This window comes from Gastrolobium bilobum, unplaced genomic scaffold, assembly GCF_033153095.1.
Source record: "Gastrolobium bilobum isolate Gb01-03AN ecotype WA unplaced genomic scaffold, APGP_CSIRO_Gbil_v1 utg10412, whole genome shotgun sequence".
Classification (NCBI taxonomy): domain Eukaryota; kingdom Viridiplantae; phylum Streptophyta; class Magnoliopsida; order Fabales; family Fabaceae; genus Gastrolobium; species Gastrolobium bilobum.
The window spans coordinates 200,168-227,967 of NW_026896943.1; the positions used below are offsets into that span (position 1 = coordinate 200,168).

Genomic DNA, 27,800 nt, shown 5'->3' on the forward strand with positions numbered 1-27,800 from the left:
CTATCTGCTCAGCTTTTAAATGTCAATTGAACTATCTTGATTTGATGGTATAATTGCTTTTAATATCGATCGTATAATGCCCGACATCCACCTCATTGAAATAATTTATATACACCTGCATCTCACGGTTTATTACTATACCGTTATGGTTTCATCTCCTGTTCTAGGCTATAGATGACATTTCATTAAAAAATCTAAAGGGTAACTTTGTTACTTACATGCCATTTTAAAACATAGACACACATTTTTTTTTTCAATTTCTGTCTGAATAGAAAATGAATATTATGCCCCTTTAAACAAACCCTTTACAATATATATAATATTCTCTTTGATGCTCCTCCATCTTTTTATGTATGTTGTTGGGTTGAGTTTGGGTCCTCTTTGCCTCCTCCTTTGTGGCTCCTCCAAATTAGAGTTGCTTCCATATTATGAAACGGTGCTTCTTTGTTTTCATCCTTTTGATCTTTGGAGTATATGGCATTAAAAAAGCTAGTTTTTTTTTTTTCTTTTGGCATTTGATGTTCAACTTTTTCATGTTGGCTTGGACTAACTGTTTGGCTTGCCTTCCAATGGCAGGATTTGTAGCTTTTGGCTCAAGCAAGTTTAATTAGTCATATTATTGCGATAGAGAAAAGAGTTACCTTAGAACATTCTAACCTCAGTACCTCTTATTTGGCGCTTCGCAAGTTGTCTTCTTCTACATAAGCAATTGAATTTAGGTTCAGTCTTGCAAAAATCCTAATGTGAACAACCTGTCTCAATACAATATGATCAGTTTTATGTTGAAGTTGAGAGTCTTTGAATCTTGAAATGTACTATAAGAATACTCTTTTTAATTTGTTCTTCGAATTTTCATGTGTGATAGCAAGCTTTTGTACTTCACAATAATATCCTACACCCAACTACAAGTTAGATGTTAGTTCTTGTAGCACTCAAGAATTGGGGTTGAATTGAGCGATGAAACATTTTATTAAAGAGAAAACTTCAAAAATTTCCTGTAACTTTTTTCAGAATCACTTATCCCATTTTCAAAAAATTTAATCATTTATACACATATTTAAATTTTTTTTATCACTTACCTCATAACTTGATTTTCCATCCAAGTTAAAGTTAACGGAGTTAATATTTTAAAAAAATACCAAAACTATCCTGAATTTTTTTTTTTAACTCCTGCACTAACCTGCTAGCAAGAGATAACACACTGCATATAGACTTTGCTTTCTTCACTATGTTGGCGTTTGCAACTCGTTAACCATTTATATATAACACACTGCATATAGACTTTGCATCTCGATTTATGTGTTTGCAGTACATTTCATTTGAATTGTTGATTGGGGTCGGTTATTGTATTTTACACACACATATATATATAAACTATTTGCGAGTTCTGCGAGTTCTATACCATTTATATGTATATATATATATATATATATATATATATATATATATATATATATATAGAGGTAAGATCCTTTGACACTGATGTCAAATTTGAAGTTTGACACCTCATCTGAGAGCCGTTAGATCAAAAAAGATCAACTACTCTGATTTGTAAACATATGATACTATTGATCTTTTCTGATCTAACGACTCTCAGATGAGGTGTCAAACTTCAAATTTGACACCGGTGTCAAAGGATCCTACCTCATATATATATATATATATATATATATATATATATATATATATATATATATATAAATGGTATAGATCTCACATAACTCACAAATGGTTTATATAAGCTTATATCATTTTAGATCATAACCGTTGATTTCCGTCCATCAACGGTTATAATTTATTGGATCAAAATTATTAATTAATTAATAATAAATTTGGCCCATTAAGTTTGACCCAATAGATTATAACCGTTGATGCACGAAAATCAACGGTTAGGATCTAAAAGATATAAGTTTATATCGTTTAAAAGGATAGGTATTTTTCCCATATATAAATGGTATAGAACTCGCAGAACTCGCAAATGGTTTATATATATATATATATATATATATATATATATATATATATATATATATGTATGTATATATATATATATGGGATTTGATTTTCTCATATTGCATGAGAATTCAATTGTCATGTTGTGACTCAACTAGTAGTGGGTCCCATATTTATTAAAAAATGAAAAAGAAAAGAAAAGCTTTGCACGCAAATCGAAGGATCACCCACATGAGAATTGAATTCTAATACAACATGAGAAAATATTTTTTTTCTCTCTCTCTCTCTCTCTATATATATATATTTTACATTGATAGCATTTGAATACCATTGATTTCGTATCGGGCTTGTGATATGAATTTGCGTTTTATTCTTTGTTATATAGAGAGAATACAAATCACTCAAATACAACCGAATAGAATGGAGATTTACCAGTCTAAATCTTTGAGTGTTGTGTGTTTCTTTCAGAACTCGAATTATATAAGCATCTACCGACTAATCAGAAGCAGGGGCAATGGAGCGTCAGAACGATTAGGGTTCTACTCCTCAATGACTATCTCTTGCCCGCAGTAAGGTCCAGTGTTGTGTGTTACTTTTCTTCAAGGGTAGTTTTGATATTTTTTAAAAAGACTAACTCCGTTAACTTTAACTTGGATGGAAAATCAAGTTAGAGGGGTAAGAGATAAAAAAAATTAAATAGAGGTGTAAATGATTAAAATTTTTGGGAAGGGGGTAAGTGATTCTGAAGAAACTTACATGGAGTTTTTGAAGTTTTACCTTTATTAAATAAATTTTTTAGATTTTTTGTGCTACAATAAAAGTGCAAAAATAAAGAACACACCAAATTTTAACAGGAAAAAAATCCTGAACTAATAAAAAAGAGAATTAATAAAAAAGAGAATAGATAGAGTATAATAATAATAATACCACCACTAATAATAATAAGGGGTTATTGTATTAATATCGCTAACTAGTGCGATTTTCAAGAATTAATATATTATTTTAGTATTAACTTATTAAAATAAAAAATAATTTTTTAAAATATTAATTTTAAAATATTGTAGATTTTAATTTTTATAAAAAGTAATATATTTTTTGAACACATTAATCAATAGATTTTAATAAAAATTAATATCATAATTATATAAATTCTTTATTAAAGAGTATTTTTGTTTAAAAATAAATTTTTTTTATCCTATCTAGTATTATATAGTGCATTACCAAATATTAGATTATATTATCTTATATAATATATTATTTTATACAATATCCTGTCAAATACTATATAGTATTAAAATCTAATCAATCTTATATTATCATATCTTATCTTATACTAAGCACCGACCTTATATACTATCCTATCATTATGAGTAGTTAATAATATTATATTCACAATACATGCAATTTGTTTTTTTGGAAAAGAAAAAAAAAAAACAAAAGAATCTCACGCGCGTGTGTTGCGGTACATGCAATATTCTAATAAGAATGTCACGTGTATTGCGATACAACATTATTAACTATTTATAATTTCGTAAAATAAATAATTGAATTACTTATTCGATAAAAAAATAAATTTATAAATTATATTAAAATTCATAAAAAAAATTATTTATTTATCAGTGTAGCAAAACCGCATCCAATAAAAGACTAACACAATCACATTAAAAAATAAAATTCGGGGAAAACAAATTTAAAATCGAATTTCATCTTAACGAATTGATCGTTAAAATATCTTTTGAATTAATTAAGGGTTTGTTTTTTCTGATGTTACTTTAGATAAATTTATCTAATGTTCATCAAAATGACGTCGTTTTGAGACGGAAATTATGATATTTTTGTAATTTTAATTTATTTCAGGATTATAATAGTCTTTATCACTTTAATTTTTTAATTTTTCAACACCAAAACGGCGTCGTTTTGATGAATATTAGATAAAATTATCTAAAGTAAAATCGGAAACTTTTTTCCCATTAATTAATCACTTTTTTAATTGTTATAAAATATTTTCTAGTGCAATCACAATAAATGGCTCTTAAATTGTAGTCCCTCATTAATAACCGTAGTCATGCTATTTGGATTATAATATGATCTTGTTCTATAAATTCAGCATACTGTGAAACAGTCCCACTATCGTTACAAGTGGCAAATTAAGGCATTCTATATCCTTTATTTATTTATTTATTTCAATCAAGGAGTTAGGGGCTATGGATTATGGAGATTACTTCGTTGAATCTGAAGATAATTTTTTTCACTCTGACCAGGAGGTACAATCAAGTTGTGGTAAGCATACTGATCACGAGCAAAAGTCCCGTCATATAAATGGGTTTTCTTTCTTATTATTAATTCACAAAACATATATTATGATACACTACAAAAAAAAAGTTTATTTGTGACGAAAAAATTTTCTCATAAATTTTGTCACAAATGATAATTTTTGACACAAATAATCAAATTTAATCATAAATAAAATTGCGACACAGAAATTCGTGATGAAATTTACTTGCGACGTAAGAATTTGTGACGAAATTTCATAAATACTACGATGACATCTAATATGAGGTGTGAGAGGACGTACAACATGAAATTGAAGGCTAGTCAGTTACTGTATATACATTCCTCATTTTCATTATTTGGGTTTTTTTTTAGGTTCAAACACCTTGCATGAAGAGCTTTTTCCTAGTGATATGATATGGGAAATCATGGTTCTTCCCCCACAAGCAGAAATATCCGAGGATTTCGAGGAGGCGATTCAAAAGTGTGTGTCTGAGTTCATAAGTGTCGTCATTGACAAGCTCAAACGCAAAAAGCGTAAGATTTCAGTGAAAAGAATCCTAGTAGTGATTGAAAAGTTAGGCTTAAAAGAAAATGTTGAGTATCTCATTCAATTCAACGATAGGTTCCTCCTGTATGAGGCTGATTGCTATATCAATGCTAAGCCCCATGCCACTGAAACTGATGAATACTAATTGGCATTAGGCCCATGATTGGATTCAAGGCCCAGAAGAATAACCAAGCAGCCCCATTATCCGAGGAACTACCAGACAACATAGCCACTAGGGTTTCTATTTCTTAAGTATTATTTTTTTCTATTTTCTACTAGCTGTTATGAATTTGTTGTAAGAAAGTGGTATTTGTATTCAAAATAGAATACTGTTATTTATATTATATAAGTTTTTTAATATTAAAATATAATTAAACTAAGGGAAAAATGTATGTCATTTTAAAGGATGTAAAGTTGTGTCATTTTAAGAGAGAGAAAGAGATAGATAAAGGAGAAGAGAGAGAGAGTTGAAAAAAATAAATAAAGGTGTGAGTCCCACCTCTTTGTGAGAGTGAAATGACGTAAGTTGTGTCATTTAAGAAGATAAATAATTTTCCCTTAAACTAAAAGACAATCGTTGACCTATATGGCCCGCGTTCACATGGAAAATTTTGAAATAAAACATAAAAGATAAACTATAGAGAAATCATATTTTTATGTTGAATAAGATGAATCTCTCATGTCACTCTCCCTTCGAAAAATATGCCTTTTTTTTCTTCTAAAAGTTGGTGAAATTCACTTTATTTGTCTCTTAACATGATAAATTTCTCTCATACTACATGAGAGAAGTAATCCCCTAAACTATAATAGTGAATGGAATTCATATACAAATAGAAAATAAATAAAAAATGTATAAATTAATAAATAAAAAGCTTCCAGTATAGGATGATTTTTGTTTTCTCCAGCCACGAAAGTCAATATAAGCAACTTCAACATCAAAATAACCTGAACAATTAAAAAAATAATGATTTACACTTTTTTTTTAAGGGAAATATGTCTTTCATGCAGTAGGAGATAGAATATTTTTCCTACACATACCGAAATGCGTATCTTCTCTTTTCTTTTTTTCTTTTCTATTTATTGTGGTGGGACCCACAATGCCTTTGAGTCTACCACATGAGAGAAGACACCTCCTACTACATAAGAAAATACAAACCCTTTTTTTAAACATACCCTAAAAAATTACACTTTCTTTTATCCTAAATAATAGATAGCTTTATGATAATAACAACAACAGTCCTTTCATTTATCTTAAAACATTGAGAAAAGTTTTGGTAATCATGATCATCAAAATTCAATGACCCACTTTGTAGTTTTACAAAAAAAAATTCATTTTACTCCTTTTTTTTATTTTTTATTTTTATTTATATATGTCTTATAAAATACAAAGGAGGATTACTGAATTTTGATGGTCCTAATCCGTCAAAACTTTCCTCCTTATTCAAATAATGAATACAATCACATAACTACACTATAAAGTATAAAGTCCAAAAATGAAAGCGTTTTGGGGCAGTTATTATTATTATTATGTTTATTATTATTATTATTTTTCCATACTTCAGGAGAAAGAAACCACAAGTCACTATTAAAGAGATCAATTTTTTTAGACGTGGACCTTTGAAAAGTGGAGGAATGAAAGGAGTTCTGACAATCCAAATCAGATTTATGATTATCAATACAAGATTCAGTGAGTGATAATCAAGGTGAGAGATATACAAGATGTTTTTCATAAGCTTAATTTAGCTCAAAATAACTTGTCCCATTCGGATACTTTGATTTGTTGGAAGGCTCCTGGAAGCAATTGGGTAAAGATTAATACGGATGGAGCGGTTAAGGGTAATCAAAGATTAGCAACTTGTGGTGGTGGTGGTGTTATTAGAAATGATGCTGGTCAATGGTTAAAAAGATTTGCTTATAGAATTGGTAGTTGTGATGCTCTTACCGCAGAATTCTGGGGTATTTTAAAGAGTCTGCAACTAGCTTGGGAAGATGGATGGAGAAATGTTATTGTAGAAAGTGACTCTAAATCAGCTATTGCTCTGCTCACTAGTGATGGTGATGCAGTCCGCGAGAATCATCTGATTTCTCGATTACGGACATGGATTCAAAAGGATTGGAGAGTTCATCTGGTTCATACTTTCAGAGAAGGAAACTGTTGTGCGGATTGGCTGACAAATTTTTCTTTTATGAATGTTAATTCTGATGATTTTTTTGTTTTTAATTTCTCCCTTGGAATTGGTCTGCTGTTTGATGCAGATTTAGCTTCTATTTGTAGAACTCGTCGTATTTCAGTTATTTAATTTGTGCTGTGGTGTGTTTTACCCAGTTTACCAAAAAAAAGAAAGATATACATTATAGAGATGTTAATGGGCTGAGCCGAGCCGAGCTTTAGTCTTAAAAAACTAAGCCTGTGTTTAAATGTGTTAGCTTGACCAAGCCTGTTACCTGTTATGAATATAATTATCGGCATGTGGCCTGACTTATTTACAAAAAATAAAAAGTATGATTTAGCCTGTTTAAAAAAAATAAGACAATAAAAATTTATCCAAATAGAATATATAATCAACATGACTAGTAATTCTATAAATATTCATAAATTCAATTTATATCCAAATAACATAATATAGAACAAAATCATTCAAAAATTCTGTTTAGCCAATAAAATGGGGTGAAATGGATTGATGATAGAGAGAGGACTATTATAAATAGTATAAAAAATTAAAATTAAAATTAATATATTAGTCCAGCCTGAGAGGCTATAAGGCCGAGCTTTTGAAAATGAGTCTGAGACCTTTTTATTAAACGAGCTTTTATACAAGTCCAAGTCTGGTTCCAACAACCAATTTTAAGCATGTAGGCTCATGCCTTTACGAGCCGAGCCAAAGATCCCTGGTTCGTTTATCACCCCTAATTACGGGATTAAGGTTTTTTTATGAGAGAATTTTATTTTCTATACTCACGTAAAAATGTGGGGTGCCTGTTTTGAGTGAACACCAACTATAGTATTAGTAGGGGTGTTCATCAATCGATTCAAACCGCGGTGATTGAACTGAAAAATTGAAAATCGAATAAATCGAAAATTGAAAAATCAAAAACAAAAAAAGGGCAAATTTTAATTGGATTGGATCGATTTTCGGTTTGGTTGGTGAAAATCGATCAAATTCAAATCAATCCAATATATTAATTTTCCTTTACCTATTTAGGCTTTTCCCCAATCATAGCCAAAAAAAAAAAATTAAACCAAAGACTCATTAACCCATCAACTAAACCTAAGAAAAAATCTAGCTACATCTCATAAGAAAAATTTCATCTGTGTAAAACTTCATCTTTCATTGTCCAAAAAAAAATTAGATTATCGTTTACTGATATTTCTGTATTTAAAAAAAAATCCTTTACAAAGTCGATTCAATACATACAAAAAATATATTATTTGCATAATAATAATCAAACAAATTTAAGGCTTTTAAAAAAATTGAACACCAATCAAATACAAACCGAAAAAAATTGGATTGGATCTGATTTGAAAAAAATTCAATTCAAATAAATGAATGATTACATGATCAAACTAGAGGAGTGGTATATAGTCAAGGTGTATGGACTGATGAATGTTATAGGCTAGGCATGAATAGTTGAAAGCAATATATATGAAGTATCTGTCATTTAGTATTGTTCCTGTATTTATATGGCCTTTAGATATGGCAGTTACAGTGATTGTGGTCTTAGTGCGCAGTAAAGGGTGATCGTGGGTATTGCAGAGCATGAAAGAATTTAGGTTTGAACTCACGATCCTTGCTCATTGACTGTGATTCAAGCCAAATGTATGGATCGAGGTGACGGAGCTAGACCCAGATGAGGGAGCCTTCGATCTCCAAATGGGCCTAGCCCCTGAGCATGAAATCGATGGGCCTAAATCAGATATAAACCCGGAAATGGTCCATATTTTCTTTTTATCTTTTCTCTTCGTATGATCCAACATGAGTCTTACACACTTTTATGTGTGTATAAGAGATAATTTTATATCCTATAATACGAGAAACATCAAACCTATACATTATTAATCAAAACACTTTTACCATGTTTAAAACTTTTGAAATATGCCAAATGGTGGTGGTTCAGTTGATAGCAAAGGAGCTCTGATTAAGTGAAAAGGAAAGAGTATCAGTTCGATTCTCACATGACATTTTTGGAAAATGTTTAAATATTTTTATCCATGACTCGCCCATCACTTTGGATTAGGAGCACTCCGGATTATTCTCATAATCAGCTCAAAGAATCGAAGCTTATGAGAATAATGTTGAGAGTCAACTCACCTCAAAAAAGTAATTAATGTAGAGTTAATTAAAAAAAAACTTTTAAAAAATATTTAATATTTTATTTTGCATAATTAAAACAATTCATTGATAAAAAATAAGGGGAAATATTTCTGCTTTAAATATATAGAATATTGTCTGTGCCACATAAACAAAATCATAGAGAGCAAAAATATATTTGGTTGAGAGAAAAATATAATGGGATTCACTATTTTATCTTTGTGGTAGATAATTTTCCATGCCTTTGAATCAGAAATGATTTTTCCAAAAATATAACATATTTCTATTTCTTAACAGGTAAGGATAAACAAATCTTATCAAACCCATGAAAGAAAAAAATAAAATAAAATAAAGGGGAAGAATATCATAGAAGGAAAGTCCAATCTGAAAGTAAACAGAGAAAAGAGAAGCAAGCACACACACTGACACACTGACAAAGTGATAATGACACCAAACCCCCCATTTCTCAATCGCAAATCGTACTTTCCTCATTTTTTTCTTCGCATATACCAATCGCTTCTGATTCCAATTTCATTCTATTTGAATCTGCATTAACTACCGAAGGGACTGAGAAATTGAGATTGTTCTGTGTCTTGTTTTCCACGGGTTTAGCATTTTCTCCATTTAATTTACTTTATTATCAGTTATTATTATTTTGGGCTAAATTATTAAATTGAGCTTCTCATGTCGATTGTTAATTTTGACTGATTGGGTGCTTCCCTTCTGATACACTCTTTTGCTTTTCCGTTTCGAAATTTGTCCTTCCGAATCGTAGATTGTGAGCAAAACCACTGATCAGATACATACTATTATTTGGTATGGTGCAGTCTAAAGTTTTTTTTTTTTTTTTATTGTTTTGCTTTAGCTTAATCTTGTTAATGATATCACTTTGGGTTTGGTTTTGCTGAAGATTTGAATTGAAATTGAGGACTTGGTTGAAGAGGAAGAGAGAAATGGCTAACAATGCAGCAGCATGTGCTGAGAGGGCAACTAGTGATATGCTGATTGGTCCTGATTGGGCAATTAACATAGAGTTGTGCGATGTCATTAACATGGACCCCAAGTATCTTTCTTCTACTACCTTATTCCTGTTACTTGTTGATCTACTCTATTGGTTTGAGGATATGCTTTATGAATATTGCTTTTTCAATCAAGAATTGACCCGGAAACTAGTTGCCTGATGTTGATGTAGCATGGGATTATGTTTTAGTAAGTTCATCATTGGCAATTTAGCAACTCAAGGAAGTAAAATTTTGATGTTATTATTTCAAAAAAATAAACACTTTGGCTGTACTTCTTTCACCCTGCTTATACTGTGGTGGGATTTGGGGTTTTGAAGAGGTGGGGGGAGGGGGATAAGATTTTTCTTACTGGATAGTGTTCTTTGTTGTTTGGATAGTTTGAATAAAGCCACCTTTACTCTGCATCTATAGCTCATGTACTCGCTTCATTGTATATTGTTTCTTATATTTTATCTTTGCTAAGGCTATATTAACATCTTGGATCTTGCTAATGTAACTGATCTATATACCCCTTAAGATTTTTTAATTCTCGGAGAATTGGTAAATTTGTGACATAAAAGTTCTTATCAAATAGCAGAGAATGGTCGACTATCATGATTCTGAAAATTTGTAGTATTGCAGAGGCTTAGTTACACTTTTGTTCTCCTTAATTTCACCAATATTTGATCCTATTTTATTTTCAGTTGCAGTTTTTGAATTGATGCATTTAACTCCCCTTGTCAGTCTACTGTTGACGTGGAACTCATTTTCTGACAATTTTGTGTCAATGAGTGCCAAAAAGTGTGTCAATTGAGTACATATAGAGCCACATCAACTATAGATGAGGGATTTAATTGCATCGATTTTGAAAACTATCGGGGTAACATTGATGGAATTGGAAATAGGGAAATAAAAGCAAACTTTGATGAAATAGGAGGACCAAAAATGAGATTAAGCCTATTTTGAATTTTGTCTTGATTCTTAGTTTTGGATTTCAAGCATAAAATTGCTTCAAGCCTTATTTCAATTTCTTTTTTCTCATAGGAATTTCTTGAATTGCAATTTTCCTGATCCGCTTTGTTGAACTAAATAAATTTTCAGGCAAGCAAAGGATGCATTGAAGATACTCAAGAAGCGTTTGAGCAGTAAAAATCCCAAAATACAACTTCTGGCTCTTTTTGTCAGTATTCTTTTTCTTTTACTTATGGATAATTATTAAATGTTTCATGCACTTGGATATAAGGAATTAAAATGTGTTATTTCTGCAAAAATTTAAAGTAAATTATGTAAAAGTCTTCTGACCTGTTATTCTGCTCTGCTTGCAAGATATTAGCTGTAAAGTACTTCTAATAGTTCATTTTCATTTATTTGTTCAGGTGGTTACAAAAAGCAGTGATTACCTGACATGGATCTATTTTTTTGGAATATTTGATGTAGGCAGTGGAGACCGTTAGTAAAAATTGTGGTGAAAGTGTATTTCAGCAGATCATTGAGCGGGATATCTTACATGAAATGGTTAAGATAGTGAAGAAGAAGGTATTTATGGACTTGCATGAAATGGTCTTTTATAGGGTTTTTTAGGGAGCTTACATGGGGTACTTATAGAGATATCATACCAACAACAGACCCTAACAGGTTTAGAACTCCAGCTGTTAGTAGTTGTGCCAATTGTTGTTTGCACGATTTTTGTTAAAGTTTTCTTTTGTCATTTCTGCAACTGTATGTTGGAAGTGAAAAACTTGCTTACCAAGTGTTGCGTTCTTTTAATCCTATTGTACAGCCGGACTTAAATGTGAGGGAAAAGATACTGATTTTGATTGATACTTGGCAAGAAGCTTTGGGGGGACCAGGTGGAAGGTATCCCCAATACCATGCAGCGTATAATGAATTGAAGGTGATTGCTCTTGTGAATTCAGATATTACTTTCTTAACCTTAATCTATGTACTTCATGCAGGAATTCTACTGTAAAGTGATATGCATGGACATTTCTAATTTTCTATTAATGTGCCTTTGTACTATGATAAACGATAATGTCATTTAGAGTCATGTTTTGTGCCTGTCTGCAACCTATTTTAGTAATTGTTGCTTTAGTCCAGGAAAAAATAATCATGAATTTTATTAAGATGTGTCATAATAAAATTGTTCCTTCATGGCGAACCGGAGCAGTGGTAAAACTGTTCCTTCATGACTGAAAGGTCATGGGTTCGAATCCAAGAAACAGTCTCTTTGCAATTATGCAAGGGTAAGGCTGCGTACAAGGATTTCTTCCACCCCACACTCGCTAGTCGGGTTTAACGGGGAGTGGTTTGGTTTGTTTGTGTCATAGCTTATTATCAGATGTTTTCCCCCAATATTTTTAGTAAGTTGTTGTATTGTTTGACTTGGACTAGCTTCACAAAATTTGGTACTTGTATGCTCTTGACTTTTTGTTTAACAACTCCATACATGTGCCAATATGCATGCACGCACACACAATACACATATTATATCCTTAAGTTGCTGCTATTTTTGGCTTGGAGCTAAAACATTGATATTGTTGCTTTAACATTGATATTTTTACCTGTCTGCAACCTATTTTAATAATTGTTTCTTTAATCCAGGACAAAATAATCATGAATTTTATTAAGATGTGTCATAGTTTATTATAAGATGTTTTTCCCCAATATTTTTAGTAAGTTGTTGTATTGTTTGACTTGGACTAGCTTCACAAAATTTGGTACTTGTATGCTCTTGACTTTTTGGTTAACAAATCCATACATGTGCCGATATGCATGCACACACACAAAACACAGATTATATCATTAAGTTGCTGTTATTTTTGGCTGGGATCTAAAACATTGATATTATATTTCTGTAATGTATTATTTTAATAATTGGCAGTCTGCTGGAGTTGAATTTCCACCACGAGAAGAGAGTAGTGTTCCTTTCTTCACCCCTCCTGAAACCCAGCCAGTTGTTCATCTTGCTGATGCAGAATATGATGATGCTGCTATTCAGGCTTCTCTTCAGTCTGATGCATCTGACCTTAGGTGCTTTTTGAAACTGCATCATGTTCTTACTGTTGTAATCCTTTGTTTGTTTTCTGTGGCTATAGTGCAATTAGTTCTAGACATTTCATTTATATACGAAATTAACAGAGTAGTTTCTCCATCTTATAAACTCAAGTATAGATAAAGCTGTTAGAATATCTATAAAACATCTCATAACTTCATTATTTTATCTTATAATATCTTAAGAGTATTTTATATATCTTGTAGAAGTGGTTTCCGTATTTCATTATATTTCATGATTTGCTTCCATATTTCTTAGGATTATGATTGGTTCCCACCCATCATGAGGGTGTACCCTCGGAAGGGCCATAGGGGATTTTGCTTCCATATTTCATTAGGATTATGATGGGTTCCCACCCATCATGAGGGTGTACCCTTAGAAGGGCAGTGGGGATTGGGCCCTTCATATGCTAGAGACGCGTGACACTCTGAAAGGAACCAACAGTACAATTGAAGAAACAACTCAAAGAGACAGTATATTAATACGAACTAGGTACAGTGTTCAGTAAGAAGATTACAATAACAGAGACAATACAACTCTATCAGCAATTACAGTAATAGTAATGGAAAGATACAATAACAGTAATGAAAAGAGAGACAGTAAAGATTGGTTCTAGAGCAATTCGAGAGACTCTCTAGTCTCTCCCAATTCATCCAAGAGGTGCCCGAAAGTCCCAAGTCCAAGTAATATCCAAGATGATTCTCCTGCTCCCATCCCTCCACTACTTATTTAGCTTTTCCCTCCACTTCCCCCTAACCGTTTTCTGTTTTAGTCACACTAACAACTCATTTGCTGACTCATCCAAATTGCTTCCCCTAAATACCCTTAAGGAAAGGGGTGGTATCGTATCACACTCCCGTTTGGTGGGAGAATATGTTACTAACAGCTTGGGGTAAGGAGAGAGATAAGAGGGGAGGTTAAGGGTAGCATGTTTGTTTGGACAGACTTGGGAGAGTACGGAGCCTCTTGAACAGTCTAGGTTACATTTTCTTCTTCATGATACACTGTAACTCTGTTTAACACTGATATCTTATCAATATCAACCGTAGTAATACAATATGCATGTTTTCTTCTATTTCTTCTCAAGTTCTTTTCGAGTCCTATTAGATTATGAATCTGGTATTAGTATAAATGGGGATTATTACTTTTTGTTTTGTATCACATCATATTGTTTAATATCAACAACAACATGAGCACCTTTATCCCAAACTTGTTGGGATATCACATCATTATACATTAGAGAATATTATTCAGTGTCTTTATTGTCACTTTTCCTCTTTGCCTTCCTATATCAGTATAATTTCAACACTTAAATCTACATATACTTGGCTTGTTCCTAACAGTAAATTCTATATGCTATTTTTTTTCTTTTTAATTCAGTTTACTTGTAGTTTTATGTTACTTGGATGTATGTTTAAGGTCATTTAACAGTGGTAAGAAATCTATCCAATACTACTGGAATGAAGTTGGAGCCCCAGGGGAAAAAGAATGAAGTAATGGAAAATAAGAGAATATCGAGTAACTTTGAAAAATTTGATTTTTCAGCTACCCTACATGACATGGCTAATGATTTCAGTGCAAGGCCAACAGTTTTGTTGTGAGGGAGTCTGTCTATACTGTTTCCTGGTGAAAGTTTAGATTTTATCCTGATGTCCTATTGGGTTGGGCCTTTCCATCATCTGTTTTTATCATGTGAATGTCACTTCCCCTGACACCTTTTCTTGTAATTTTCTCTTGTATAATTCTATTCTAATGAATAGATTGTTTTCATTGAGTTGTCACAGGTGACTTATTGCTTAAATGTTTACCTTTCTATCTGCTGTTAACACACAAAAGTCAATCATGTCTTTAGAATTCCATCCGACCTTGTCTACAGTATGCCAAATTCTTTGCTTGCTTGGTTTTAAAATTAATCAGAAAGAATGGAATTTCTCATAATTTTCTATAGGCCTACTCCAGTCTTATTTGAATGATTATGGTGAATGTGTCATGGCCTCCATATTTTGAGATTCTTTCCCGGTTAACTTCTTTCTAATGTCAGAATTATACACTGGGAGCAAAGTTTTATTATAATCAATGTACACTAGGATCTAACCACATGAATGTTCACCATCTTTAGGCATATTGGTGTTTAATTTGTGTGCATTGATGGTTTATTTCGGGGGCCTTCTCTTACGGATTTACAAGGGGATTGTGGAGCTCTTTCTGGATAATCTTTGCTTCTTTTGTTGGATATTTTGTTAATTCTGGCTGTTCTAGGAGCATTTCTTTTCCTCCTTCTATTTGTACTTCTCTTCTTTCTCTTAATGAATTCTTCTATTATGAAATAAGGTTTTGGTTGGTTTGTGCTTTATCCCTGTAACTAAATTTGCTTATAATCAGTTTGCTAGAGATTCAGAATGCTCAGGGACTAGCAGATGTTTTGACTGAAATGCTTAATGCCTTGGATCCTAAAAATCCTGAGGTGATGTTATTTTTCATTTGTTTTCCTTTGTCTACTACCTGATACCTTCACTCTTGATGATTGTTTATGAAATTTTGTTTGAACTTTGAAGTTGCAACATTCAGTATTTGATAGAAACTAGATCAAATCTCAAAGTAAAGAGGTCTGTATAATGTATATCACTGCGGTTATTGAGATCGGTCTCATATCAATCAGTAATCTGCAACTGCAGAACCTAGATATATTTCGAACTTATTCATGCTACAACATTGACTCTTTCCATCACAAAGAAGTCATTGCAAGTCGTCAATATTAATATTTCCAAATATTCTGGTCAAAATGTGAAGGGTGTGAAGCAGGAAGTGATTGTTGACCTTGTTGATCAGTGCGGTTCTTACCAAAAGCGTGTTATGCTTCTTGTGAATGATACTACGTAAGAATATTTTAAGATGATCAAGTCTGCTTTTTTGTTTTTCCTTCTGTGTGTAATAAGAATAGCTATAATGGTTGCTTTACTTTCAGGGATGAGCAGCTTTTAGGTCAGGGATTGGCACTGAATGACAGTCTTCAGCGAGTACTATGTCGACATGATGATATTGTAAAAGGAACTCCTGATACAGGCACAATAGGAACAGAAACATCAGTTCTGCCTCTTGCAAATGTAAATCATGAGGATGATGAATCAGAAGATGATTTTGCCCAACTAGCTCATAGGTGACCTGCTAAATTTCTGCCCTATATTTAACCCTGTTTCTAGTTACTTTCCCTTTCTTAGTGAATTCACAATTATATGGGGGCATAAAAAGGTTACCTGTCAAAGGCTGACAGTTTCATATGATACAATGTTGTTAATATTATATCCCTTTCTGTTCTCATTTTCTCTTTCTCTTTATTTTATTATCATAATTATTTGTTTATATACCATGATTGCAGGTCATCACGAGATACTCATGCACAGAACCGTAAACCAGCCAACGACAACTCAGAACCAGCGCGAGTAAACCCAATTCTTCCCCCACCACCAGCACCGAGGAAACCAGTCTTCTCTGACTCTGGTATGATTGACTACCTCAGTGGTGATGCATACAAAACACAAGAATCCCATGATAACTCTGAACCAACTTCATATGTTGTGCCCCTTCATTCTAGCCCTACTCCTGCCTCAACAACCCCTGAAACAGTGTCTTCCTCATCCCCTCCTCATGCCATGAGTACCTCATCACCAATTTTTAGCAGACAGCCTGTATATGATGAACCATCTCCCATCAACAAATCTTCAGAAAGCCTTCCTTCAGTTCCTTGGGACACACAATCTCCAGGCATCCTTCCGCCCCCACCTTCAAGGTATAATCAGAGGCAGCAGTTTTTTGAGCAACAAGTTGTGTCTCATTCAAGTAGTGGGTCCAGTTCATCGAATGACAGCTTGTTGGGTCACACTCAGAATCTCTCTCTGAATTCATCTACTCAAACCAAACAAGAGAAGCCAGAAGATGCCCTTTTCAAAGATCTAGTTGACTTTGCAAAATCCAAAACCTCATCATCTTCCAAACCTAGTGGGCCATCTTGAGAGATTGTTTTTGTATTACTTATGGAGGTGAAGCTTATGAATGTTGTTCGTCAGGTTTTGTTTCAGATCACTCAGATGACCATTTTATGGTGGTCTTTAGTAACTTTTGAGGATGATTTGTCCATGTGTGTGCCTGGTTTAACCAATACGTTGCTGCATATATTGCATATATTTATGTATATTGCTCATATTGATTGTTAGCTCGTGTTTTTAATAACATCCGATTCTTAAAAGCATCAAAATTTCTTCGATCTCTCTATTTGTTAAAGATTCCCGTGGTTACTCCATGAAAAATTTGAACTTGAAAAGGCTGGGATACGTTCACTTCTCCAAACTGGGTTGAAGAGTTCTTGTGTAGCTCCACGGTCCAGTTTCCCAGTCTTTTTACTCATCATAATCAACAAATTTGAATGAATGTTTATGGACGCAAGAGTATTAAGCACCGTAAGTGGAGGATACTGCATAGTAGTTAAGCTATAGCCTCGTCAAGGCCAGAATTATGCTCAAGAGTTTGCTTCCTTACCCAGAATATTGAGTATGCCCAGAAGTATCCTTGAGCATCACTGAAGAATCCACCAGATCATGCGGAACATGGATTACGCTTGGGTCCTAGAACCACCAGTGTGCGAGTGCAAAGCAACCTTTGGACCAGATGACTATAATCATTCAAGGGGCAACATAATTTTTTTTTCAAAAAAAAAAAAAATATCACAAAAAAAGGAACACACAGGTAACAAACTTGTATGCTGCAACACCAGAAGAGGCGTGGGGGGTCTCTTGGACAGGTTGCACATATGCTGAAAGTGATCGCAAGTGGATATAATGCAATATTACATAACATTTGACAACAATTTTCCAATTCTTTCTTGACAAGAGGGTCATTGGATGTTGGAATCGATACAATTACAGACACACATGATCGCGAATCAAAAAGAGAGAAAGGGAAGAAATATGAGACAACGATTTATCCTGATTTATCCAATGTGAACTAAGTCCAGCAATATATATTATATTTTTTTCACCGCACTCGTTACAAGTCACTCAGTTTATAAGGGAGATATAAATAGGATTAGAAACCTTAAGTAATAATAAGTATTTATGAACCCAAGCCCAAACTACTAAGAAAACAGAAAAATAAAATAAGCCATTGACTTTCTTTGTATCCAACCAACAAAAGTCGTCATCTATATGTGAAGTATGAGTTATACTCAACATTGAAAACTTCAAGGCTTTCTAGTGTTCTTACTCTAGCTATAGCTAATTTTTCATGTTGACTCTAGTTCTTAGCTACAATGCAATACATGTTCTTGTTGCATATGTTCGGATGACTGGATTTGGCTTAATTTTTTTTTTTTTTTATTGTTGCCTTCTGCTGTAACATTGAGTTTAATAATGCCTTGAGGATGAGCTGTGTTCCAAGCGAGATGAAAATGATGGAAATTATAATATCCCTAATCTGTTTAATTATAAAATTGCATGTGATTAAATAAATAATCATGCATTATGGAGTTTAACTAAGTAAAATGCTTAATTAAACAAATTTAAGTCATTATGGGATAAAAAGTGCAGTCAGTGAGATTTATGGAGTAAAAATATGTGTAGGCAAATTTACCTAAAAGGTAAAAGTATAGCTAGAAATATGACTCGAAAAATATTCTAGTTCATTGGGTAAAGTTTGGTAGTGAATGGAGGTGAGTAGATAGATGAACTTTTATGTAATTAAAATAGCCTATCATATGTTAAGTGAAGAAACAAAGAAAAGAACCTCATTTTCTTCTTCTTCTTCTTCTTCGTGAGAGAGGAGAGGAGAAGCCATTGTTGAGCCCTAAACCACAACCCCTCCATTTCTTGCTCAAATCCTTCCATTCCAAAGCCTAAACCACTTTAAATTTTCCCTCATCCTTAATCCTAACTTAGTTTTGAGTGGGAACCATGGTAGAGTGAGATACCTCCCTTTGAAAGTGGCGACCATTTGGCTTGGAGGAACTTGGAGTGGCTCATTTCAAGAAGTGAGGCTTGCAATCTCTTCCTTGCTTGATTCTAGGTTAGTTTCCACAAAAATATAGGCTTTTCCATGGTTTTATGAGATTGGATGTATTAGGGTTTGATTTAGGAAAAATGCATGAATAGTGGGGTATGTTAGAGGGTGATTAAAGTTAAATCCCTTTACAAATTTTGTTAGGAATGATGAATGAACGGTAGAAATGAATTTAGATTGTCATTTAAGTTATGTTCAATATCTTGGAAAAATCCATGCTTGAAATGTTGAGTTGCTTGCATTGTTGAGCCATTGGGTGGTTGATGTTTGATTTGTGTTCATTTTGGTGCTAGGATTGAGCTAAGTGGACCAATTGTGAGTGACCAACAATTGGAGGAAGCAATGGAGCTTGATTAGCTCATTGAGATTGGTAAGTTCATGCCTATGGTGATGTGAATATGTTTGTTTGATTGATAAGGATATTGATATTCATTGGATTGCATTAGTTTCCTAACACCTTAATATCGGTGTGTATATTGTAAGAGTGTAGATTGAATACAAAGCTTGGTTGATTGCGCATTGAGGTAAGCCTTCAAACCTTGTGAATTGATCCCTTACTTGTTTCACAAAGCCCTAAATGGGTAATGGTTGTTGATAGTGTATGTAAATGCAATAAAGTAGTTTAATGCTTTGTTATACATATGTGTATGCACTGGGTGTGGCATAGGATGATGTTTTCCTATGTTTTGTATGTTGTACGACGATGCGTAATTCATACTAAGTAGATTCTCTGATCAGTGGGACTATTTGCATCTAAGTATCCTTAGGACGACATGAGAGCTCGAGGAATGTCTCCTGGAGATATTTTACACACTGTATATATATGCATTTATTGCATTATTTACTGTTATTGCTATTATACTGTGAATGAACTATGAGGTGGAGAGATGTTCCAAGGACCCTTGATTTACTGAGATGTATTCGTATATCTCACACCATGTTGTGAGGACCCTCTTTCAGGTACAAATGTTGCAGGAGCCTCTGCTAGAAAGTGGCCATACTTAAGTTAGAGGGATGCATGATGATGCTACATTCTTTTGGTTTTGCATGCCATTTGGATAGTTTACCATGTATAGGACATGTTGGATGCATCTTTGATAAATGTGTTCACGAGAGACTTAGGAGATGATCATTGACATTTTGTATAGCCCTTGTATATATAGATAGGGACTTTGATGATATGTTATTCTAAGTTCTTTGGCATTATGTTTTGTCATTTTGATTTGTACAAGGAATTATGTAAAAAATGTAAATATTTGAAGCATTATATGATATAAGATTGTCAATCAGGTCATATGGTGTGTGGGAGTTAATTCCCCAAAGGAAAATAGATGAAAATAGGGGGAAATTCCCTATTGGAGGGCGTTCAAATGCGCCAGAGCGTTCAAACGCGCTAAAATGTCATTTTCTTCTGTCGGTGGGCGTTCAAATGTGTCCCAGGGCATTCAAATGTGCCCCAGGATGTTCAAACGAGCTAAGACGTCATTTTCGCCTATCATTGGGCGTTCAAACACGCTAGTGGGCGTTCAAATACGCTGCCCGGAATCAGCACAAACATAGTTTAGTAAAACTTGCATAACTTGAGCTACAGAGCTTCAAATTGAGTGAGGTTAGACCTATGTGAAGCTAACACATAGGGTTATAACCCTATAAAATCTTAGAACCATTGATTGATTATATCAATACCAGTTTAGGATTGAAGTTGATGCTGCAACTCCAAAAGTTTGATTTCGTCAGCTATTTTGCGAGTTTAATAACTCCGGCTATACTTAACCAAATGATTAATGTTATACCTTCCCAGAAAGCCCTAGAGGTCTAGTTTCACATACTAAAATATTAGAGTTGATATATATGTTGAAGTTGATGTATGGAAACCCCATAAACATATCTGTTACATAACGTTTAAAAAAAAAGTTTATCCGTATTTTTAAATTGAATCAATGTGAATATAATTGCGTTTAATATCATAAACAATGATAACATGCCAGTTATAGAATGAGGTGTTACAGGAATGGAGAATGTAGCCTTCTAATGAGGTTGTTATGTTGCGATAGTGGGATAGCCAAATCTGTTAATAAGATGAATACCTGTAACGTTTATGAGGTTGTTGGAGAGAATGCTTTACAAGCTTAAGTGATATCGCCAATAAATGTAACCTCCAAATAATAGAAAATACAAGCAAAAAATCATTTAGTCAATTTAGTCTTTTTCATTCTCTATTTTCTTGGTGGTTTTCCCTGCCCAAACTATGGAGATTGTTCTTTGATCACATTCCCTAACACAATCTGTAAGGAGACTAGTCATTGGACTTATTTGTTGACTCAATTTAAAATGTTAATTGCATTCATGTCCAATCGCTAAAAGAGTTTATAAAAGCTGTAGGGATAAATTAAATAGAGTGGTGGTGGAAGTGCGGGTGACAAAAAAGCAGTTCATGGAGAAAGACTTTGACCCTACCCACTTGGAGATGGAATTGCATTCTGCACCTTCCAACTGCGCAAGTAATTATTATAGTAGCTTTAACCCGACATTCTTTCAATTTTAGATTCTTAAACGCTTTATAACTTGCAGACACAAAATTGTTATATTCGCTGAATAACTGCAAGATTTTCGAGAAAAGTGTTTGGTGGAATAATATTCAAACCGATTTTGTACTTGTTTCCATCAAAATTAACGTGCATTTCTTACTCCATATATCAAGGTTTCATTTTTCAAAGCGTTGCGGAAATGGAAAAGAAGAAACAAGAAGCAGAACTATTAGCCGAGAGCACTTCCAGTACAGAGGGAGTACTCACCACCGGACGCGATAGGAGATTTTATCAATGTTGTGAAAATCGGATTGAATCAGCCAGGTTGACCCGGAATCCGGTAAACCGATCATCTGATTGGTCTGGTTATCACATTGGATCGGTCAAGTATCAGACTCGTATGACCTGGTGCGATCCGGTTGATTTTGGTGAAAAAACCGGTAACCCAACCGGTTAACCAATGACTCAGCCCGGGTTTAAAAAAAAATATTTTCAAAAAAAAAATTATTTCCAAAAAAAAAATTATAATTGACATATTTGAGTGATCTATTACTTATTGACTTACATAAGTTATGTACCTATAATACTAATAGTATCTCAGTTATGCACTATGCAGGAAATTTTGATTTGATAGTTAGGGATGTAGTTTACTGAACCTGAAACACCAATATAACAAGCATTATGTGTTTGTTTGATCTTTTACTGGACAATAATGTATAATTTATTATTTTTATATTAAAATATTTAGAGTTTATATTATTTTTTTCTACTATTTGAGTATATTGATAATTTTTTTAATATAAATAATAAATTTATATATAATCACTGAGTCATGCGGATATATTTGTCTACGTAGCCACTTAACTAGAGCCACCCTAATTTAGTGTTTTTGTTTAAGAGTATAATGTCTACCATAGTTCATAGGATATATTTGTCCTTTTACTGATCAATGGGGTGTCTAACACTGACCACTTCTTAAAAATTATCCACTTTTCACTGGTACCACGGATGCCATTATCTTCATATAGTTAATACACTCCATTGTTGGGTGACCAGCATACAAAAATATTAAGATGCTTTTCTTTAGGTGGACTCATAATCAAATGAACCAACTTTTCCCTTAGTTAAATTGAGCCTGTTCAGCTTTTCAGCTATATGACGGTACTGAAGAAAGAACACTCTCCTCAAGTTTGTATGATTGAAATTTATTAATACTAGAGTTAGTCTTTGGCCTATTAACCTAGAATTGAAGGGATTCAATGATGAAACTCTTTTTTTTTGGGTCAAACATGAAACTTTAATTAATGACAAAAATGTGGTTTTAAGGTTGGCCTTCATGTCAATGCTTCATTGTTCATTAGTGTACATATGCCTAAAACTATTTGGTGTCTTAAGAAACATTGAAGGTCTTTTGTTTTTTTTTAAGCTTCTTTAATTCTTTTGTTAATATAACAGATTATTCAATAAACAAAAACTTTAGGTGTAAAATAATTTGAGAGCCACTAGGCAGATGTAGTCAAGTATAAAGGGTCACACAGATTTTCATCCTCTCCTGGATTGTAATTCAACGCAGAAATAGTGAGAAACTCTTCTGCTTATGCCACATAACTTCCACAGGCCACAGTGACATTGTTAATTATAACGCTTTGAAGTTTGAACAAGTCTGACAGCAAAGATATGCTAACAAAGACATAAAGAATTAAAATATTAGCATCCAACTCGTAAAGGCTTTGAGTGAGAATTTAAGTATTCTTCATATTACACACACATGCACACTCAGATTCTACTACAATGAAAGCTAACAACGTGGGCTGCTTAACATTTTAGAATTATCAAATACCTCATTGTCTTCCATTTGCACACCTTTTCCCAAACAAACAAGTTGGCATTCTCCCTACATTACTGAACATGTCTGCTGCCACAAGCTCTCTCTAATAAAGCTTCTCTTTTTGAAAGCCAAAGGAAGGCTCAGTGCACTTCCCGACTTGAAGTAATAGTATTCATCATCATGATAGGTTCTTGGAGGCACCAGTGCTTGTTCTTGGCTCTGCTTGCTTTTGTTGTTCTATCAGAAGGATCAAGATTACCCAAGGAATACTGGGAACAAATGCTGCCAAAGAAGCTACCTTCTCCTACCTCTTCTCCCTCTAAAGGCACAAATTCTGTGTCTACCTCATCTTCCTCAACCACAAAAGCTGATAGTGTTCCTGCATCAGATGGAAAGATCTAATGTTGATTCGATCTCTTGATCTCTGCAGCACTCTCTCTAACTGTACATCAGTGCAGTCTTACTCATAACACAGCACTGATATGAAGAAAGCATCCAAATTTAGCAAATCTGATGTCACTCTTGTAGATCCATTGATCTTGGTCTGAAGACAGTCTCTTGTAAAGATATTTCAGTAACAATTCCTCATTGGACAGGTTAAGTTTATCAATAACGATACTCTAGTATAAATAGATAAGTTGGTGGGACTAGTAAGTAATATGTAAAATCTCTTGAAAAACATTTCAACAATATATGCTTTATTTCATTCTTGTAACATCCTCTATCCTCGTCAGTTATATTTTCCTCAAATTATTTCCTGTAAATTGTACTGTCAGTCAATAATAAAAAATAATAATAATGCTCTTACAAAAAAACGATATAGAAGAATCAAAGAACAACGAGAAAAAAAAAAAAAAAATCCTAAAATACAAGACAAAATTTTACAAATTATGATTAAATAATATGATTGCTCCACTGTCCTCTTATTCACTTCTTTACACACCTAATATTTATAATATATATGAAAACAACAAAAACATAACTGGATTGTTCATAAAGATTACAAAAGGTTGTAGCAGAACTTTGATATAAAATGCTGTGGAGTGTATGCTGCCATGCCATAATCATCTTCCATCATCGAAGTCAATGAGTACATGATCCTTGATGCTGTCATACCCAGTATTTTGATGGCTGCTGCTATCACCATGTTCACGAATGCTCGATGATGCCTCATGAAGCAAGTAATGAGTCTCCTCTAGATTCACGTCTGTGTTGATCCATGGATGCTTTTCCATTAGCCTTATTCCGTCCAACTCCATTGCCACTTCTTTCATGCTAGGCCTCTCCTCCCCTCTTAGTCTCAAGCACTTTGTTGCAAGAATAGCAACCTCCTTGATCTCCTCCTTATTTTCTACATTCAAAATGCCAAATTGAAGAACCTCAAACAAGCGATCCTCTCTCAAGCAAGATAGAAAGTGCATAGCAAGACTTCTTTTCTCCTCTGACCTGTCAAAACAAAGAGGTTTCTCCCCTGTAAGCAGCTCCACAAGCACTACTCCAAAGCTATACACATCACTTTTCTCAGTAAGTTGGCTTGTTTGCATGTACTCTGGGTCCAAATAACCAATAGTTCCTTGCACCATTGTGGCTAATTCAGTTTGATCAAGAGGAACCAATCTTGATGCTCCAAAATCAGACACTTTGGTAGTGTAACTGTCATCCAAGAGAATGTTGGCAGTCTTCACATCTCTATGTATAATTGGTATAGAAGCAGCTGAGTGCAGGTAAGATAGGGCCCCTGCAGCCTCTGCTGCTATCCTTAGACGTGTTTTCCAAGGTACATTACCTGCCTTGCCTTCTTTGTGTATATAATCAAAAAGTGTACCATTGTTAACAAATTCATAAACCAATGAAGGAACTTCTGTCTCTAAACAACAACCCAAGAGTTTGACCACATTCCTATGATTAATTTGTGATAGCACAATCACCTCGTTTATGAATTGTTCAATTTGGCTCTGATCCACAATTTTGGACTTCTTGATGGCAACTATCCTCTTATCTGACAAAATTCCTTTGTAAACAGTACCATAACCTCCTCTGCCGATGATTAAGCTCTCATCATAGTTGTTGGTGGCCTTCTTAAGTTGCTCTGCTGAGAACACTGTAGTAGATTGAGAAGTGTTTTCTCCTGCAGAGAGTCGCTGTTGCAAAATGATACCGCCATTTTGCTTAAAGAACTTCTCCTTCAATTTGATGAGTTTCCTTTTCTCGTATATTAAGTACAGCGAGGAAATTCCCACAATTAGAAGTATGAATCCTGCACCTGTTCCTGCATTTGAAATATTTTGCACGCAATTCTTGAATTTTTCAATGAACTAATATCAATGGCTTACATACTGAACGAACAGAAACACGAAAAAGAGTTGAAAAAACAAAGAATAAAATGAAATAGAATTGGATGCGCTTAGTTGCTTACCAATGACAACCTGGGTAACTATATCTCGTCGGTGGCACCCTCCGTTCTTTGTTCCATCTCCGGATTGCCCCTTAGGACAGAAACATTTGTAAGACCCATCCGTGTTGTGACAATTATTTTCACTTAGGCATGTATTATTTGATGTCTTACATTCATCAATATCTGCAAATCCATCACAGAAATAACTGTATTATCAAACACATACGTTACTAAAGTAAATATTCCTGTTAGAAAAATGATTTCAATCCCTATTGAGAGGTTAATATCTGTTTAAGAAATCGATTCAACAAATTCTCCTTGAAAATTGATATCAAACTTCTTATTCATAAACATAATTAATTCCAACTTGTAATGGAACTCTACCATTTTAAATGTGTGCTAGGGCCTCGGCCTGCTGTTCTTTACACCTAGGAATTATCACTAATTATTTTAAAAGGAAAATTTTCATTAATTTGCCTAGTTTTGATTACATTTTGAATTGGTTTATGACTTAATCGTATGCGAATTCGAACTTATAACTTAGATTTATTGTGGTTAGACTCATTATAGAAGCGTACAAATTATACCACCCCTATTGATTGTGGGTTGTTCCCTGTTTTCCTTTTAAATCAAACATGAAATAATTATTTTTGTGTTATTCCGTGCTTAGATTTAAACAAGTCAAACGCATCCACAAACAAAGAAAGTTAAAAAGAGGAGATATAGATAAATGAATGTTTAGCGCAAAATGTTACCTCTACAACCATCCGGATGGTATGGATTTCCTTCATAACCTTCATTACATATGCATCGGTAACCAAGCAGATCAGTGTCCTTGTCGTTGCAATAGGTATTTTTCATGCATGCATAGTGGACTCTGCTTTTGGAAGCATCACAACTTTGGTTTCCTACGGTCCAATCAACAACCATGGGGAGCATCTCGTAAGGGAAATCATATAAATGATTGGTGTCAAAAGTATAGTTGCCATCTTTGACAACAAAGGAATAGCTGCAGTTTCCCCCCGAATATTCGGTTGAATTGGTGAAGCTATTTGCTTTTATGCTGATATTCCTCATTGAAGGAGGAATATCCACCTGGCAGCACCCGATGCCGGAACACGTTCCATTCTCGATTTTCCTTTCATTGCCATAACATCTTGATAAGCACCCAGTTGAATATACCTCGCTGTTGTAAAAGCTATTGAGATATCCAAAACTATTGCATCCAACAGTTAGGAACTTGTTTTCCTTCCTTGAAATGCTGAAATTAGCAAATTTGAGCGTGGGAAGGTTCCCGGAGTTGAATTTTCCACCTTGGCTATAGCAATTTGGTGATGAGACGTAAAACAATAAGTCCATTTGACCTTGGACGCTTATGTTTAAAACTTGGACGTTACCCAAATATAATATGGAGTTATTGCAAGTAAGGCTAAATCCATTATGCAAGAAACATGACTTATGATCTGATGTAGATGACATGCCTGTGCCGAATGGATATGGAATCTTGACATCTCCACAAGTGTCCTTGCAGCCAGGAAGGGTTTGATTTGGTGGTGGAGAAAGTTTGGCTTGATCAGCTGCAACTGATGATGATACTAGAAGGGCTAATGCAACCATTAACACCTTGCCCAGTTTCGTGTGCTTCTGCTTCAGTTCCATTATATGGCTTCAATTGTTACTGCAGAAAGGGATATATATATATCTATGATTGACTAGTTGCTTGAGCTGCAATTTGGCCAGAGAACCTCATTTATTTATATACTTCAAATTTCTGTTCTTCTCTTTAAGTCTTGTTGACTTGCAACGAAGACTGACCGGTACCGGGTATGCTCTGATGAACGGATGTAATGGGATAAAGTATTTG

General features: G+C 33.8%; 3 protein-coding genes across 4 annotated transcripts; 2 read left to right on the forward strand and 1 right to left on the reverse strand.

Annotated features, from left to right (window-relative positions):
• Positions 1-4,157: 4,157 nt before the first annotated feature.
• Positions 4,158-4,919, forward strand: LOC133302909 (nuclear transcription factor Y subunit B-9-like). Its single transcript, XM_061502733.1, has 2 exons — positions 4,158-4,233; positions 4,600-4,919. Exons 1-2 carry the CDS (start codon positions 4,158-4,160, stop codon positions 4,917-4,919), a joined length of 396 nt encoding a protein of 131 aa, XP_061358717.1.
• A 4,550-nt stretch (positions 4,920-9,469) lies between these two features.
• On the forward strand, positions 9,470-17,376 carry LOC133302912 (TOM1-like protein 3). 2 transcript variants are annotated; one of them, XM_061502740.1, is made up of 11 exons: positions 9,470-9,690; positions 9,860-9,900; positions 9,995-10,147; positions 11,187-11,265; positions 11,523-11,621; positions 11,866-11,979; positions 12,967-13,115; positions 15,520-15,601; positions 15,928-16,013; positions 16,103-16,294; positions 16,514-17,376. In XM_061502740.1, exons 3-11 carry the CDS (start codon positions 10,038-10,040, stop codon positions 17,145-17,147), a joined length of 1,545 nt encoding a protein of 514 aa, XP_061358724.1. In that variant the 5' UTR covers positions 9,470-9,690; positions 9,860-9,900; positions 9,995-10,037; the 3' UTR covers positions 17,148-17,376. The 2 variants fall into 2 exon arrangements, with proteins under 2 accessions (XP_061358724.1, XP_061358723.1); XM_061502739.1 differs by having other exon boundaries at positions 9,470-9,900.
• Positions 17,377-24,302: 6,926 nt separating this feature from the next.
• On the reverse strand, positions 24,303-27,743 carry LOC133302919 (putative wall-associated receptor kinase-like 16). The gene is made up of 3 exons (XM_061502750.1): positions 26,692-27,743; positions 25,958-26,119; positions 24,303-25,810 (listed from the first exon to the last, which is right to left on the reverse strand). The coding sequence occupies exons 1-3, from the start codon at positions 27,593-27,595 to the stop codon at positions 24,606-24,608; spliced, it is 2,271 nt and encodes a 756-aa protein (XP_061358734.1). The 5' UTR covers positions 27,596-27,743; the 3' UTR covers positions 24,303-24,605.
• Between the last annotated feature and the right edge of the window lie 57 nt (positions 27,744-27,800).

Excerpts from the sequence above, each read along its gene's own strand:
- LOC133302909 (XM_061502733.1), top strand. The coding sequence starts at position 4,158 with ATGGATTATGGAGATTACTTCGTTGAATCTGAAGATAATTTTTTTCAC. Across the intron at positions 4,234-4,599 it reads GGAGGTACAATCAAGTTGTG|GTTCAAACACCTTGCATGAA; the intron begins GTAAGCATACTG and ends GTTTTTTTTTAG.
- LOC133302912 (XM_061502739.1), top strand. The coding sequence starts at position 10,038 with ATGGCTAACAATGCAGCAGCATGTGCTGAGAGGGCAACTAGTGATATG. Across the intron at positions 11,622-11,865 it reads TTAAGATAGTGAAGAAGAAG|CCGGACTTAAATGTGAGGGA; the intron begins GTATTTATGGAC and ends CCTATTGTACAG. Across the intron at positions 11,980-12,966 it reads CAGCGTATAATGAATTGAAG|TCTGCTGGAGTTGAATTTCC; the intron begins GTGATTGCTCTT and ends AATAATTGGCAG.
- LOC133302919 (XM_061502750.1), bottom strand. The coding sequence starts at position 27,595 with ATGGAACTGAAGCAGAAGCACACGAAACTGGGCAAGGTGTTAATGGTT. Across the intron at positions 26,120-26,691 it reads CCATCCGGATGGTTGTAGAG|ATATTGATGAATGTAAGACA; the intron begins GTAACATTTTGC and ends ATGGATTTGCAG. Across the intron at positions 25,811-25,957 it reads AGTTACCCAGGTTGTCATTG|GAACAGGTGCAGGATTCATA; the intron begins GTAAGCAACTAA and ends TTTCAAATGCAG.